This window comes from Hydra viridissima, unplaced genomic scaffold (assembly GCF_058129835.1).
Source record: "Hydra viridissima isolate aposymbiotic clone 2 unplaced genomic scaffold, HvirCarnegie_v1 scaffold_12, whole genome shotgun sequence".
NCBI lineage: Eukaryota > Metazoa > Cnidaria > Hydrozoa > Anthoathecata > Hydridae > Hydra > Hydra viridissima.
In genome coordinates this window covers 1,351,078-1,367,648 of record NW_028324311.1, presented here as the reverse complement: position 1 = coordinate 1,367,648, position 16,571 = coordinate 1,351,078, and the positions used below count along the sequence as shown (strand labels likewise).

The window sequence follows — 16,571 nt, the reverse complement described above, 5'->3', positions numbered from 1 at the left end:
CATACGTTGTATATGCAGACTTTGAAAGTTTCATCAAACCCATCGATGATAACACTGAATATAATAATAAAGAGTCATACACCAAACAATACCAAAAGCACGTTCCAAGCTCCTTCTGCTATTACATCAAATGCTTTGACGATAACCTTTACAAAGGAGAACCGGTCATGTACACAGCAGAAAGCGAAGAGGATGACGTAGCTCAAAAGTTCATAACCATGCTTGAATCAGATCTTATAAATATTCTTGACAGGATTGATTTAATAAAAAAGAAAGTCATGACGGTTGAGGATGAAAAGAATTTTGAGACTGCAACCCTATGTCATATTTGCAATAAAGATCTTAACGGAGATAAAGTCTTAGACCATTGTCATTTAACCGGAAAGTACCGTGGTGCTGCTCATAACAAATGCAACTTGGATTATAAACTTCCAAAATTCATTCCCATTATTTTCCATAATTTGTCTGGCTATGACAGTCATTTGTTCATCAAGAGATTAGGCGGAAAAAACGGAAAACTCAATTGCATACCCAACAATGAAGAAAAATATATCAGCTTCTCTAAACAAATCAAAGTGAGAGAATTTATTAATAAGAAAGGTAAACTAAAGGAAATATGGAAAGAGCTAAGGTTTATTGACAGCATCAGATTCATGGCTGGTAAATTAGAAGATCTAGCTAAAAATCTGACTGATGACCAATGCAAAAACGTTGCTCAATATTACTCTGGAGAAAAGTTTGATTTATTAAGAAAAAAAGGCGTTTACCCTTACGAATGGGTGAACTCGATTGAAAAGTTCTCCGAAACGCAATTACCTCCTATTGAAGCATTCTATTCCAAACTGAATGATGAGGAAATAAGCTGTGAAGACTATGCGCATGCAAAAAACGTTTGGAATATATTTGGATGTAAAACGTTTAAAGATTACCAAGAACTGTACAACATGTCTGACGTCTTGATACTTGCTGATATCTTTGAAAATTTCAGAGACGTATGTTGTAACTATTACAAGCTTGACCCTGCTTGGTATTACACCTCACCCGGTTTGGGTTGGGATGCCATGTTGAAACTAACTGGAATTCAGTTAGAGCTTCTGTCTGATATTGATATGCTTCTCATGGTTCAAAGAGGGATACGCGGTGGAATTTGCATGATCAGCAAACGACATGGAACTGCTAACAACAAATACATGAGTGATTATGATCCTTCACAACCTTCGAAATTCATTCAGTATTTAGATGCTAATAATTTATATGGATGGGCAATGAGCAAACCTCTTCCTGTTAGAGGATTCAGATGGATGACTGAAGATGAACTTTTAAATTGGAAATCCATGCCTTGTATTCTCGAAGTGGACTTGGATTATCCTGAAAGCCTACACGATTTACACAACGACTATCCTTTGGCTCCTGAAAGACTAAAAATTAATAAAGTGGACAAGCTGGTTCCTAATTTAAACAACAAGGAAAAATATGCTATTCACTATGAAAGTCTAAAACTATATGAACGACTTGGATTGATCGTTACCAAAATTCATCGAGGTATTACCTTTGAAGAAGAACCTTTTATGAAACAATACATCGATCTCAACACCGCATTAAGAGCAAAAGCTAAAAACAAGTTTGAAAAGGACTTTTTTAAACTCATGAACAACTCTGTCTTTGGAAAAACCATGGAGAATATTCTAAAACATGTTGATATTAAACTAGTCACCACAAGAAAAGAAGTCTTAAAATTATCCAAAAATCCTAAATATGATCGGTACACCATTTTTGATGAAAACCTTGTTGCGATTCATATGAAGAAAACGCAAGTCACTTACGACAAACCCGTTTACTTAGGATTGTGTGTTCTAGACATAAGCAAAATTCTCATGTTTGAACACCACTATGACTACATGAAACCTAAATACGGTGATCGTGCAAAACTACTCATGACCGATACTGACTCACTCATCTATGAAATCGAAACGGATGATTTTTATCAAGACGTTGCCAACGATGTTGAAGCTAAATTTGACACGAGCGAATTCGCAAAAGATCATCCTGCCGTTCAAAACTTTGGATTTGATATTGGGTTTAAAAATAAAAAAGTTATAGGCAAGTTCAAAGATGAGGCTGCTGGTAGACTAATTAAAGAGTTTGTTGGACTTCGTCCTAAGCTATACTCTTACAAGATCGCTAAAGATGAACACAAAAAATGTAAAGGGGTTAAAAATAAAGTGGTTCAAAAACACATCACTCATCAAGATTATAAAGACTGCTTAATGAACAAGACAAAAAAGCTCGCAACCATGAACGTTATACGATCACATAAACATAACATTTACACTGAAGAAGTTAACAAAGTGGCTCTCAGCGCTAACGACGACAAAAGGTTTATCTTAAAAGACGAAATTCACACGCTAGCTCTCGGACACTACAAAATCAGATCCATTACTTAACATTGAGGAAAAAAACACGACGCTATCTTGCATGTTAGGATTAAGTATAGAAATATATCAATACGCTAGAATCTAATTTCACCATATTACATGTTAGGATTAAGTATAGGAAAGGATCAATGACTCACACAATCTAATTACACTTTTTTACACTTAATTACACAACGACATCTTCAACCCCTTAAGTATAGGAAATTACATTTAATTACACAACGATATCTTCAAACCCTTAAGTATAGGAAAGGTATCAATGAGCTGGTATCGGCTGTGTGTAGTAGTACCATCAAAAAAAACATTAGGAATGAAAAAAAAAAAATGAGACAAGAGGTGAAACTTACTCATCTTCTGTTTAAACAAATTTCTTTAATCAATGTTTAAATGAATCAAAACGAAACTGAAGCATTTTCATTTTTTAAATGTATTAAGTAAATGTTTTACCAAAGATAGAAAAATACAAGCTTAAAAATTTATAAATTAGTTGTTTAATAAATAACTTAAAAAATAAACTTGATCTTACTATTAGTAATCATTACAAATCCTTCATTTCCTTCAACTACATGCAAGGAACTCATATCTGTGGTAATGTAACCTAAGCCTTCAGGACACTCAAAAAGCTTACAACCATTATAAAAGTTTCCATTTTTAATTGGCTTGCTTGGCTTTTCTGACTAAAAAAATTACAAAAAAAAGCATTTTTAATATAAAAACCTGTTAATAACAATAACAATAATAATGTAAATAATAGTAATAATAAAAATATTAATAATGATAATAATAATAATAATAATAATAATAATAATAATAATAATAATAATAATAATAATAATAATAATAATAACAATAATAATAATAATAATAACAATAATAATAATAATAATAATAATAATAATAATAATAATAATAATAATAATAATAATAATAATAATAACAATAATAATAATAATAATAATAATAATAATAATAATAATAATAATAATAATAATAATAATAATAATAATAATAATGATAGTAATAATAATACTAGGCATTGGGAGTTCTGGGACAAAATCATTTTTTTCTTCCTCGCGGTAAAAATTTTCTGGGTCAAAACATTTTTTCATGTAAATTGATTATAATTTTTTTCATGTGAGAACGCTTAATGAAAGGTTTTGATTTTTGTAAAGGTGTTTAAATTTTCTTGCACGAAAAACTTTTTTTTCTTTTTTTCTTTGGTCTTATTCTTTTTTTGTTTTGATGATTGATTTGTAAATTTCTATCTCCCGCCATTTGATTCCTTTATTTTTTAAAATTTGAATGGGATCTTGAGACACTTTATTTCTCGGAGTTTCAATGGAATTCATTTTTAATGTGCCAAAAAATTCTTTAAGTCAAAATTTTCACAAAATTAAATTTAAAAAGGTTTAGAATTAGGCGTAATAATACGCTTGTCCAAGAAGAAAGTAAAAGCTTCCGGATTGCCCGACTTGCGCGTCGCCAAAGTTAAGCGTGACGACGAGCCTTCTGCCAGCTGCGACGCTGGGCATGGAGTCTGATTCTGCAAAATCTCTGTGAAAGGAAATGGTGGTGGTGGAGCCGATGGAGGCGGTGAATTGGTACAACAGCTCTGACGATTTGTTGTTAAACGAGGTTAATTTTATCCCATTCCACGAAGACAAGTAAAAATCTTCCAGTCGAGATGAGGAAAAGATGCATTTGCTGCCTCCGTCGTACCCAGGGAAAGTGTTGTAATTGTTTGCATTGTAAGGTGTCCAGGGGTTGAGGACAGTGCCGTTGCCTGGAGGTAAATTTCCATCGTACATTCTGACTCTGGACTCCCACCAGTTTTTAGAGAAACCGATGACGTGCATCCTGATGTATTATCAGAAAAACGCAATTTCCTTATCCTGTGGTGTTTAGCAAAACATATTTGTTTCCGTAAGTTGTGTTTAGATATCTGAACGTCCTCGAGTACAATTTAACGGAGAAGAGAAGAGGAGGGATGAAGAATAATGTAGAAATAAAGGGTTGAATCCAGTAAGTGATGGTCGTGGTATTATTATTGACCAATTGGATGGTCAAGTTTGTTGAATACGGTAAGTCGACGGTAAAATATCCTCCCAAGGAAGTGGTGCTTAAAACGTTGCATCCTTGCAAATAGTTGGCGTAAGCTGGTCCTCCGAGAGGGGAAAAGAGCAAGTCGCAAGCAAGGGCTACACTATCCACACCAATAACGTCTGTGACCATTGAATAATTCCCAACTCTAATGTCTCCGTCTGCTAATATTCGAAGAAAGACATGTCCAGGGACGTTTGTTCCGGTTCCACTCATGGCTAGCCATAACCTTCTCAAAACTCCAGGACCGTCTATGTAGCTGAAGACTGGTGCAGTGGTCGATCCTGCTACAATTTGCGACTTTAACCCCAAGGATGAAAAGCTTGAATTGGGAACAAGTCCTAAAAAGTTAGATTTTTGTGACAAGGCGTCTGCGTAACTTTTTGTCGCTCCGTTTTGCGCATTTGACGTATTAAGCACATTGATCAAATTATGGGAATTTAAATCCAAGTCCGCGGTGCCCACTGAAGTTCCTCCTGAATGCGTTTTCACATAATTTTTTCTGGCTGAATCTGAGGCTGAAGTGGGCTCGGCCTAATTAGTCAATTTGTGCGACGTCATATTAATGTCTGAGTAATTGATGCTCGAATAAGCCACTCGAGTGTCCACGTAACCTTTTGTGGCAGCGTCGTGAGAAGTGATTGGATCAGAGACGTTTATCAATTTATGAGAATTTAAATCCAAGTCTCCAGTAATGGTGCTTGACCCGTCCGTTTTGATGCGCATGCTCGAGCTGACGTCGACGTAATTTTTTGTAGCGGCATCATGAAGATTTGTTGGTTCGTTCAAGTTGATCGCTTTGTGAAAATTTAAATCCAAGTCCGCAGCTCCAATCACCGTGCCAGTTCCTCCCAACGAATCCACGTAATTTTTCGTGGCGGCGTCGTGTGAGTTAGTTGGTTCTGCCAGATTAATGATTTTGTTTGAATTGAAATGAATGTCTGCAGTGATGCAGACATTCATTTCAATTCAAACAAAATCATTGGATTGTGCTGGAACCGTCCGTTTTAATAAAAACGTTGCTTGTAGAGTCTGTTGAAAGATTGTCGAAATAAACGCTGAATTCGCGTCTGTTAATTTATCAATCATTTTTAAATGGACAAAATTTTTTAAATTCGATTGCAATCACCAAAAGGTGTTGACGATGTCTTGAAAGTTTTTTCCCTCTTCACATTTTTTTAAGACGTAAAGACATAAGTGACCACAGTAAGACGTGTTTCCAAATTGAACCCTTTCGGTGTTGTAAAAGACGGGACTTTTTAAATAGTCGACGAGCTCGACGAGAGGGGGTTGGGCGTAAGAGTCAAAGCTGAACTTTTCGTTTCCGTCTTTGTACCAGCACACCCAATGAAATCCTTCTGTGCTTGAATCCCCCGTATTGACATTCCCGCATTCTTTTTTCATTGCCTATTTTGGCAATTCAACTCTGACAAAAACTCCTCTAAAGTTTTTAATTTCAGTTTTTTTGCTGCCTTTATCAATGGAAAATTTGTTAAAGCCTCGTTCGGCAATATAATTCCTACCACATTTATCCTTTTGTCACTCATTTTTTTTTATTTTGTTAAAGTTTTTTTAAAATCCTTTGTTCTTTGCGATAGTCTCTCTGCACTCCGCGATCAACCTTTTTGACGAACTTTCAATTTTTTTGTTCTTTGCGATTGTCTCTCTGCACTCTGCGATCAACCGTTTTGACGAATTTTTTTTGACTCCTTTGCATCTTTTGTGCTCTTTTTCATGTAGTTTGTAAGAGTACAATTTCGACCGTAGACCAACAAATTCTTCAATTTGCTTTGCTCCGGTTTCGTCTTTGAACATCCCAATGGCTTTTTTGTTTGCACCAACCTTGAATCCGAAGCTTTGAATGGCGGAATGTTTTTTGTTAAATTCACTCGTACCGAATTTGCTTTCTACATCCTTAGCAATGTCTTTGTAAAAATCTTCCGTTTTTATTTCATAAATCAACGAGTCCGTGTCTGTCATCAACAATTTTGCCCGATCTAAATACATTTTTTTGATGTAATCATAATGAAATTCAAACATCAAAGTTTTACTCAAATCCAAAATGGACATTCCCAAATAAATCGGTTTGTTGTAAAAGAGTTTTGTTCTTTTCATGTGAATGACGATTAAGTTTTCATCGAAAATCGTGTGTCGGTCGTAATTTGGTTTGGACGACAATTTCGCAGCTTCTTCCATTTTTGTCAGAAGTCTCACGTCCACTCGCTTTTCAATGTTTTCCATGGTTTTTCCAAAGACAGAATTATTCATCAGCTTGAAAAAATTCTTCTCAAAGTCGTTTGTGCCTTTTGTTCTTAAATTGGCGTTGAGGTCATTGTATTTTTTTAACCAATCCTGCTCTTAAAATTTTATTCCTCTGTGTACCTTTGAAATTTTCATTCCCAATCGTTCATACAACTTTAGGTTTTCGCTGTGAAGGACGTAATTCTTTTTGTCGTTTAAATTTGGAACGAGTTTGTCCACTTTTTCGATGGTCATTCTTTCAGGAGCCAAAGGGTAATCGTTGTGCTCGTCGTGAAGACTTTCTGGATAATCCAAATCGACTTCCAATACGCACGGAATCGATTTCCAATCGGAATGTTAATCAGCAGTCATCCATTCGAAACCGTGGGTTGGAAGAGGTTTGCTCATAGCCCATCCGTACAAATTGTTTGCGTCCAAGTATTGAATGAAGGTTGACTCTTTGCTAGGGTCAAACGAATCCCCCATGTATTTGTTGTTTGATTTTCCAAGTCGGTTCGAAATCATGCTGATTCCTCCACGGGTTCCTTTTTTGGTCATTATAATCATGTTGGAATCGCTTAACAACTCCAATTTTATTTTTGTCATTTTAAAGCAGCGTCCCAAGCCAATCTGGAGGATGTGTAATACTAAGCAGGGTCAAGTTTGTAATTTTTTACGCAAAAACGTCTGACATGTTGTACAAATTGTGATAATCTCTGAATGTTTTACGACCAAATTCGTTCCAAACCGTTTTGGTGTGTGAATAATCCTCATCGCTTATTCCTTCATCGTTGAGTTTTGAGAAGAATGCTTCTATTGGAGGTAATTGAGTTTCAGAAAACTTTTCAATCGAGTCCATCCAATCATAAGGGTTAACACCTTTTCTTAGTAACAAATCTCGTTTTTCTCCACTATATATTAAATTAAGGTTTCTACACATTTCATCTCCTTTTTTAGATCTTCTATAAGCACAATCTTTACAATTTGTTTTACATTTACATCCATTCCCTTTTTTATCTTGCCAGTTTTCCTTGCATGTCTCTATCCATGAATCTGAAGCTGTAGATAAATCTTAATTCTCGTTTAATGTCTATAGTCTTTCCATCTTTTTCAAATTCTCCCATTTTTATTTCTTTTGTGAAACTGATGTACTTTTCCTCGTTGTTTGGGATGCAGCTTAATTTTCCACCAGACAATTTCTTGATGAACAGGTGGCTGCCGTAACCTGATGAGTTGTGAAATACAACAGGGAAGAATTTTGGAATTTTATAATCCAAGTTGCATTTTTTGTGAGCAGCTCCTCGGTACTTTCCAGTCAAATGGCTGTGGTCTTGCACTTTGTCATCTTCGAGATTTTCTTCGCAAATGTGGCACACTTTTGAAGAATTGAAATTATTTTTATCCTCATTGGTTATGATCATCTTTTTTGGAAATTTTGTCATATCGCAAATTTCAGTAATGTCTTTTTCGAGCATCTCCACAAATATTTTTGCAACAACGTCCGTTTCTCTCGTTGCGGTAAAAGTCACAGGATTTCCTTTGTAAACGGTTTTGTCAAAGCATTTTATAAAATAACAGAACGAACTCGGAGTGTGTTTTTGGTACTGTTTTGTGTAAGACTTGTTGGGACGCAAGTGTTGATTGGTGTGTTGAAACTTTCAAAATCTGCGTAAACGACAAACGGAACCCTCATTGTCCTGTTTTTGTTTTTAAACTGAATGGTTGTTCCTTTTTTTGGAAGTTCGATTCGTTCCGAGCTGTTCTCTTTGCAATAAGTCGAATGTTTTGAAAGATCTTTCTCGCTATTCATCCCTTGCAAACAATTTCTGCAAAAATATTTTTTGCCATGATGTGTGGATGACTGCGATGAGATCAATCGACTTAGATTTTTGATCAGGCAATAACGATTTGTTTTTTCGTCTGAAATGAGCAGCAAATCTATTTCATTTTTTCTGTTCACATTTCGATATTCGTAAAGGGTAATGGATTTATTTTCGTACCCAAAAACGTTAACGCTGATTTCTGGATTATTTTTTTCAAATTTTTTGATTTGATCGAGGTTGACAGGAAATTCAATCCCTTCCCAATTTCGATTTTTTAATCAAGTCTTTATCAATTCTTTCATTGTGTTTTTCCTTCATGTTTAAAAACCTTGAGAAGCACCATTTGAAACATTCGTTATCTTCGTTGACCATGTTGATGATTGCTTTTTTTCTCTCCAAAAAATCGTCAAGAGGAATGTATGACCTCGCGCTTATTGGATTGTAATCAATCAAGTTAATATCCATTTTCAAGATGGCAGACACTCTGCAATTCGAACCCATTTTGTTGTATTTGACCATGTTTTCAAGGATTTTATCTTTTGCTGTGTCGTAAAATTCTCCCAAATCCGTCGACTCCAAAATAATTCCAAATTTTGACGAAAAAGAGAGAGTTCGAGACACTTCATCTCCAGTCGTAATGCTCACACACGACATCTCGCAAATCAAAACAATGTACGCTTTTTTATTTTTATTTTCTTGAAGAATTTTCATCGCACCGTTTTTTGCCGAACCTAAAAAGGAAGAAGCGTCATGATGATTTCCTTCGACTTGATGCGAAAATTGTTTGGCAACATTTCTTAACGCGTGATTGGTCAATTGAAAATGAATGCGTGGTCTGACGGGATGAGGAGCTGGAACCGGTTTTTTGACAATCGGTCTAGTAGCAGTGGCTGGTTTGTGGAATACGATCGACTTTATTTTTTTTTTGATCGCATCTTTCACTTTTTTCTTCGCAGCCTCTTTAACGTAAGGATCAATTGACTTAAGAGCGCTATTAAAACTGTTGACGATGGCATTTTTTTCAGCTGTTGACAATCTTGAAAATAAATTAGAAATTCGACGCGGAGCAATAACCGGTTTTTGAACAGCAGGATTTTGTAAGTGAGATGGTTTTGGAGTAAGAGGAGGCTTTAACACGTCAGATCTCGCAACAACAGGCCTTGGTGGAATAATGGATTGTTTCGGAGAAATGACCGGCTTAGTATCAGGTCCAACAACAAACCTTACAAAAGACCTTTGTGTAGGTTTAACCAGTCTCACAACTGTAGGTCTTTCATCAGGAACCGGTCTCGAAACGGGTCTTTGATCAATTGGTCGCGGAGCAATAACAAGTCTTGAAACGGGTTTTTGAACGACTGGTTGAGTAGCGCGAACAGGTCTTTGAACGACGGGGCGATGAGCATGAACCGGTCTTTGAACAGAAGGATTTTGCAAATGAGATGGTTTTGGAGCAAGAGGAGGTTTTAACATGTTTGACCTCACAACAACAGGTCTCGGTGGAATTGTGGATGGTTTTGGAGCGATGATAGGCTTTTGAACAATTGGACGCTGTGTGATTACAGGACGAGGAGCAAGAGCCAGTTTTTTAACAACCCATGAAAGTATGCAGCTTTGAGATGATGTTGCGTTTAATTTTTTTACGAGATCATCCTTTTGCATCTTTGAATAATTTTTCAATTTTTGGACTTTGGCAATTTCTCGCAATTTCTTTAACGTTTCGTTTTCCATTTTTATTATGCCAAGAAAATTATTTAACTCAAAATCAATTTTTTTCATTTTATTATGTCAAGAAAATTTTTTTAACTTTTTCTAGTTAAAAAAATTTTCAGACTTTGTCGTTTTTTTTTTCAATTTTTTTCGACTTTGTTGTTTTTACGGTTTTCGAGTTTTTCAGAATTTAAAATTTCAATCTTGATTCCATTGTCCACTTTTCCATCTCGACGCTCCAAATATCTCCATCCGTCCCCCGTTTTTTTCATCGCTTTGTAAAAGGATTCGTATTCAACAACCTCCCCAGTGTTAACGTTGGTTATTTTCACAGTCACAGGTTTTTTCGAATTAAACCAAGTCTCTCGTATTTTGGGTCAATCGGTTTTTTCACATTTTCTTGTTTCACTATTTCCGTTTTCACCTTTTCCGTTTTCACCTTTTCCGTTTTCACCTTTTCCGTTTTCACCTTTTCCGTTTTCACCTTTTCCGTTTTCACCTTTTCCGTTTTCACCTTTTCCGTTTTCACCTTTTCCGTTTTCACCTTTTCCGTTTTCACCTTTTCCGTTTTCACCTTTTCCGTTTTCACCTTTTCCGTTTTCACCTTTTCCGTTTTCACCTTTTCCGTTTTCACCTTTTCCGTTTTCACCTTTTCCGTTTTCACCTTTTCCGTTTTCACTTCTTTTTTTGGTCGGCATACAAGTCTGTCTTCTTTTGCACCTTCCAAAAGCAAATCTTTGCTGATCAGATTGTTCTCAACCGCAATCATCATCAAAGTCAACAAATTGTTTGAAGTTTTGTGACTCCATTTTCCCTCAGCAATTTTTTCAGATAACTTTTTGTGAATCTCATGTTTTTATTCTTAAAAAGAAAAAAAATTTGTTTAATTCATTTTTGTCAAGATTTATTCTAAAAGAATCTAATAAACAGCATTCATTTTGTTCCGTCTGAAACAAATTTAATCAATTTGTCGGAAATGATCACTGCAAATATAACGGTGCTATCTGGCGTTGCTGTTCGAAATTTAAGGTTTACAACCAATTCGGCCGTTTCAGAGACAACTCTTTCTTTTTGCTTGCTAATATCGAAAAAGAACAATGGAAACAAATTTTTATATTCAAGAAGAGACAAGCCAGATTGACAATTAAGTTCGTTTGTGCCATAATATTTTTCGACAAAAGAGAACGCGACAGAATGAGCCATGACAATTTTCTTTTCTCCAAAATTCAAGTCGTAATTGTAATTTGGATACTTTATCCCATTGACGGTCACGTAAAAATTGTTGACATCACAATGATCGAAAACGGCTGGATTTGCGGTTTGACTGGAAGGTCTGTTTGTCTGAAGTCCGAATATGATATATCTAGGAACGCTTTTGTCCGTGATTCTTCCGAGAGTCCAGGTAAATTCTGCAATACCAGCTAGAATGGCTTGCCTTTCGACTTTGTTTGCCTTATATGCAACTGGAACAGAAATTTTCTTCGTCATTAAATGCATGAATTCGGCTTTCTTCAAAATATCTAAGTCAATACTCGGCATAAAAAGTCTGAATTTTTTAATGTCGATCATTCCCGCAGCAACAGTCCCAGCTCTAAAAATGGCGTCGTCATATTCTTTCTCTGTAAAGGTGATGGTGTGTCTGAATCCATAAACAACTTTGTCATAAGTTTCACAAAAACCAAAAATGTGTTTTAAAAAAACCAAAAATGTGTTTTTTGAACGAAAAAGACCCAATGGATGTAGTGTCTGCGAACAAGTGGTCTCGTCTGACGTTGAATCCTGTGGTTCCAGTGGCGTTTGAAGTGTCTTTCTACCACATTTGCTTCAAATCATCTGCAAGCTGAAAACCATAAGGATATTTTAACAATCCAAGCATGGTTGTTCCTTGACCTGGATACATGACTCTTTCCACTTGTTGTCCTGATAAGTCATAAGTGACGTCGCTGAACAAATACATTATTACGTTGTTCACCAAGGTAATTTTGTCTGCTGCTGTGTAAGCAGCTCCGTCAGCTTTTTTAGAACTCCTTCGACGAGAATGTAAGCCTCTGACGGAAGTGTCTGCACAGACTGGCAACCAATCTCAAAAGTGATCAATCCTGAAGCATTTAAATCGAGATTTGTTAGAAGGTACTCGAAATAATCAACTTTTTCAATCCCAGTATCTTACTCTGGCATTTCGTCAACTCTTAATCTGTCAGTGTTTATCATTTTTTTAAATACGGAAAAAAAATTTATATTATTTTGATCCGTGAAAAATTCACGCAACCAAAAGTCCACTCCCCATTTTAACGAGATCCTGAATTCTGGCTGCATTCTTTTTCTTCCTTTTTACTTGAATGGACGAACCAAACAATTTTTTATGCAGCTCTTCCATCGGATTAATAGGAGCATACTGGTCTACCTTTGCCGCTTCATTCACAATCGTGTTGACCAATTGGTTTGGATTCACCGTCCCTGTCTTGGCGTATACTCTTTCAATCGCTTTCTTGCCTTTGTCGATGGCGACGTCTTTGGCTGTCAATATCGGGGAAGAGGCCAATTCTTTTCCGGCAGACTTGGCTGCTGTGATCGCTTCTCTTCCAATTTCGCTTGCTGCTGCCTTTCTCAATAAATGAAGAGACAATCTCGATGCGTTTGAAGCTGCCATTCTGCTCAAAAAATTCTTAACCAAGTCCATAATTCCGACGACGACGTTCTTTTTTATATATCTTCTTTTGTTAACTATGAGCATTTTTTTTAAAATGAGAAACTTTTTTTAAATCCATTGTGTTTTTACGACTCGATGTATTTTTGAATCGACTTGTATTCTTCATTGTTAATTTCCCCTTGTCTCAACAACTCATCGCAAATCGCCACAGCCTCGTTTCTCGATGCGACATTTCCAGCATGACCTGCGGCGATGCTCAAGTTTAGTCTTTGCACAAGCCCATTCGGATCGCATGGAAGTATGATCACTCCATGACCTTTTTTTCCTCTCGTTTTAATTTTATTTCTGTCCCAAATGGGTGCAATCATTGTAACATATTTTTCACTTCTCGAAGCTTTTGGTCTGTTCGGATTTGTATCAGATTCAATCGCCTGAGTGCTAATAAGAATTTTTTCATAACTTTCTTTCAAAGTCCTCTTTTGTGTAAATGTTTTTATCAGGTTTGGATCTTGAAATAAGCTCCCAAAGACCTTTAGTTCCTGTATACTTTTCTCCACTAACAATGACATCGTTTTTATCGATGACAATTTGTTCTTTTCCAATGTACATTTTACCACCTCCTGCGTGAATTCCAAACACTCTGTCTGAAGCAAATCGTTTGGATGCCTATTTGGACAAATATTCCAAAGCAGTATTTCCAACAATCATTCTTTCAGGAGGCTTTTCAACATTTATTATTTCAGGAGGCTTTTCAACAGTCTCTAAACTTTTAAAAGACGTCTCGCTTTCTGGATAAGTTAAAGCTCTGTAAGCAATGCTCTTCAGCTCGTTTTTCACCTTTTCATTGCTTTCAATCAGAGGCTTAACAAACTTGCTCAAATCAGTTTGATAATTTATATCTGAAATGTTGTTGTTGATACTCTCATTGTAAAGCTTTTCTTTGTTAGCCATATAATTTTTAACAATATCGTCTCTCTCTTTCGGGTCTTGTATTTTAAAAAAAGACATTTTTAAAGTACGAAGAAAAAAAACTTAAACAAAAACACGAACGAGTCTGCGTTTTTGTTTATTATTCCTTTTAAACATGTTACTAGACGCTTGAATGGCGTCTTCTCTTCCTATTTGGATTAGCGACTCTTTGGTCAACTCGTCAATGCTGCTTTTTGCCTTTGTTCGTATCTCCTCTATCATGGTCTTAAATTTTTGAAGCTCGCTAAGAACTAATTCGTACTCAGAATCGCTCACAAAGCTATCCATGAGCGCTTTTGAAATGTGGTTGCTGATGGTGTTCAATTTGGACTCTGGAAGAACTTTTAATATTTCGTGCTTTTCAGCCTTCTGCATCAGTTTTTTGTTCTGTTGATTTCCGAAAATAGATAAAACCCCCATTCCTATAGGAATACCCTCGCACGCAATCGATACTGGAGCGGCTACGATGGTTGACAAAAGGGCAATTCCTGTAATTCCCGAACCAATGCACACCGTTTGCAAACCATCATCTGTAAAACGAATAATCTTTGCAGCGCGATGGTACTTTTTGCTGAGATCCATTCTCTTTGTCTTTTCATCCTCCATTTCTTTTTGGATTTCGCTTCTTTTTTGAAGTCGATAAATGTGTCCTTCATCTGATGGTGTTATTGGAAGAGGTGGATAAATTTTATCTTTGCTTTTTATTATTTCCATCTTTTTAACAAATTCATGATTTTTTTAATTCGAATCAATGTGATTAAGTTTTTTACCTTTTTTTTTATAATGACGTCACGTGAACTGTAATTGTGTATGGTCATGACGATTTCATCCACAGACTCTGAAAAAATAACATCGTTATTGTAATAATCCAATTGATCATTTATTTTGTTCATCAAAGTAACAACAGCAATACCACTTTCTAATTTTAGACCGATAGACAAAGATATTTGCGTGAGTGATAAATAACCAATTTTAATGTCTTGTTGAGCAAAAATCTCGTGCTGTCCGTTGACGTTGAAATAGGTTGGATGACTCAATTTTTATTGGTCACAATAATGTTTCTCGGATTTTTTCGTTCCAATTCTTTAATTCTTTTCTCCAAATGACCCAAATACAATTTCAAACTTTGGTCTTCTACTGAGGTAATGTTTTTATACAACTTATGAGGGGCGTGTAGTTTTTTATATGAAAAGAAAATCTTTAAATCATTTTATTTTCATTAATTTTACGTGATTTCACAATTCATCATCAGAATCCACTTCTCGCAAATCCAAACCATCACCCATAATGCTTTGAAAAGAAGGCACATTTTTTGTGATTACAACCTCGGAAAGTTTAACCTGAATGGACTCCATCTGTGCGCCGATAAAAACACCTTCAATTTTCAAAGAGGCGATGGCGTAGCACTTTTGCCGAATGTATTTCAAAGGATTTGCTTTCACGAGCATTTTATTTTCATTGAAGCACTTTTCTTCTTTTGTTTTCTTTTTGAAAAACAAAGAAGTCACTTCAATGTTTTTTTCGTTTTTCTTTGTTTACAACTTTCCAAAAAAAATGGGAGCTGCGTTTGGATTTTCAGATTTATTTTTCAAAATGGACAAATCTTCCGTCATGATTTTTTTTGCTCTTCCTCCTTTTTTCAAAGTGGACATCATTTCCTTGAGTTGTTTTCGAAGAAATTTTGATATTTTTTCATTCACCTCGATAAACTTTCTTTCTTCTTCGTTCATTCCATTTTTTTCGTTAAAACCAAGAAAGGACATGGAATAACCATTCAGTTCTTTCGTTACAAAACTGCAACTTTCAAACACACCCAGAGAAAACAAAACTGGAGTTCTCAAAACAAAAGGACCTTTTCCATAGGGGTAATCATAAAACACCGGAATCTTTTGGTACTGAATTGGTGTGGTTGCTGAATAAATTTCTCAAATCGATAATTTGCTCTCATCAAAATTTTCAATCGTAACAAAATTTGTCTTTTTATAAAGAAAAGAAAATTATTTATATCATTTTTTCAAACCTATTATTCTTTATGGTCCACCCAGGAGTTGAACGAGTCTGGATATCCTTGCCATTTGACTAATGATTTGCTCTTTGTTTTTCGAATTATTTTTTCAATTCTAAATATCTCTTGATTTGTCTTTTGCATTTCCTGCTCATAAAAATGCCTTGAATTTCTTCACCGTTGGCGTCGGTGACTTTGTACGTGGGCGGATCCGTGTACTGAATTTTTGACACTGTGAAAACCTTCAGTCCATCTCGGCGTGTACCCTTTTTCAAAATTGGACTTCTTTTTTGTGATCCTCACTTTGTCACCCATTGAAAATTTCGGTCCTGGTCTTTCTGTTTGCACCTTTCCATTCAGGTTCATCCAGACCTTTTTTTTATTCTTTTCATCGCTGGCTTCAACTGGAGTCATTTTGATGGAAGAGTGTTTTGTATTGCTGTAATTTTTCACCATTTCATCTAAAACGTCAATGTATTTATTAGTGTTGTTAGCTGAAAAGTATTTAAACATTTTTTCTTTCATCGTTCTGTTCCATCGTTCAACGACGCAATTTTTTTCTTCGTTTTCAGTGGAATGCAATTGCATGCCCAACGCTTTCACGTGTTTGTTATAAAATTCTTTTCCTTTGTCCACCCACA

At 35.6% G+C, this 16,571-nt stretch overlaps 1 protein-coding gene across 2 annotated transcripts in view; it reads right to left on the bottom strand.

Annotated features, from left to right (window-relative positions):
* The window catches only part of LOC149880663 (uncharacterized), a 47,193-nt gene that overhangs the window by 20,958 nt on the left and 9,664 nt on the right, over positions 1-16,571 (bottom strand). For both annotated transcript variants that reach the window (XR_016445761.1, XM_090069232.1), the window contains exon 4: positions 2,962-3,112. Coding sequence is in view for 1 of the 2 variants with exons in the window: in XM_090069232.1 (XP_089925358.1) it covers positions 2,962-3,112 (151 nt within the window). In the remaining variant the exon portion in view is untranslated. The remainder of the gene's footprint in view (positions 1-2,961; positions 3,113-16,571) is intronic.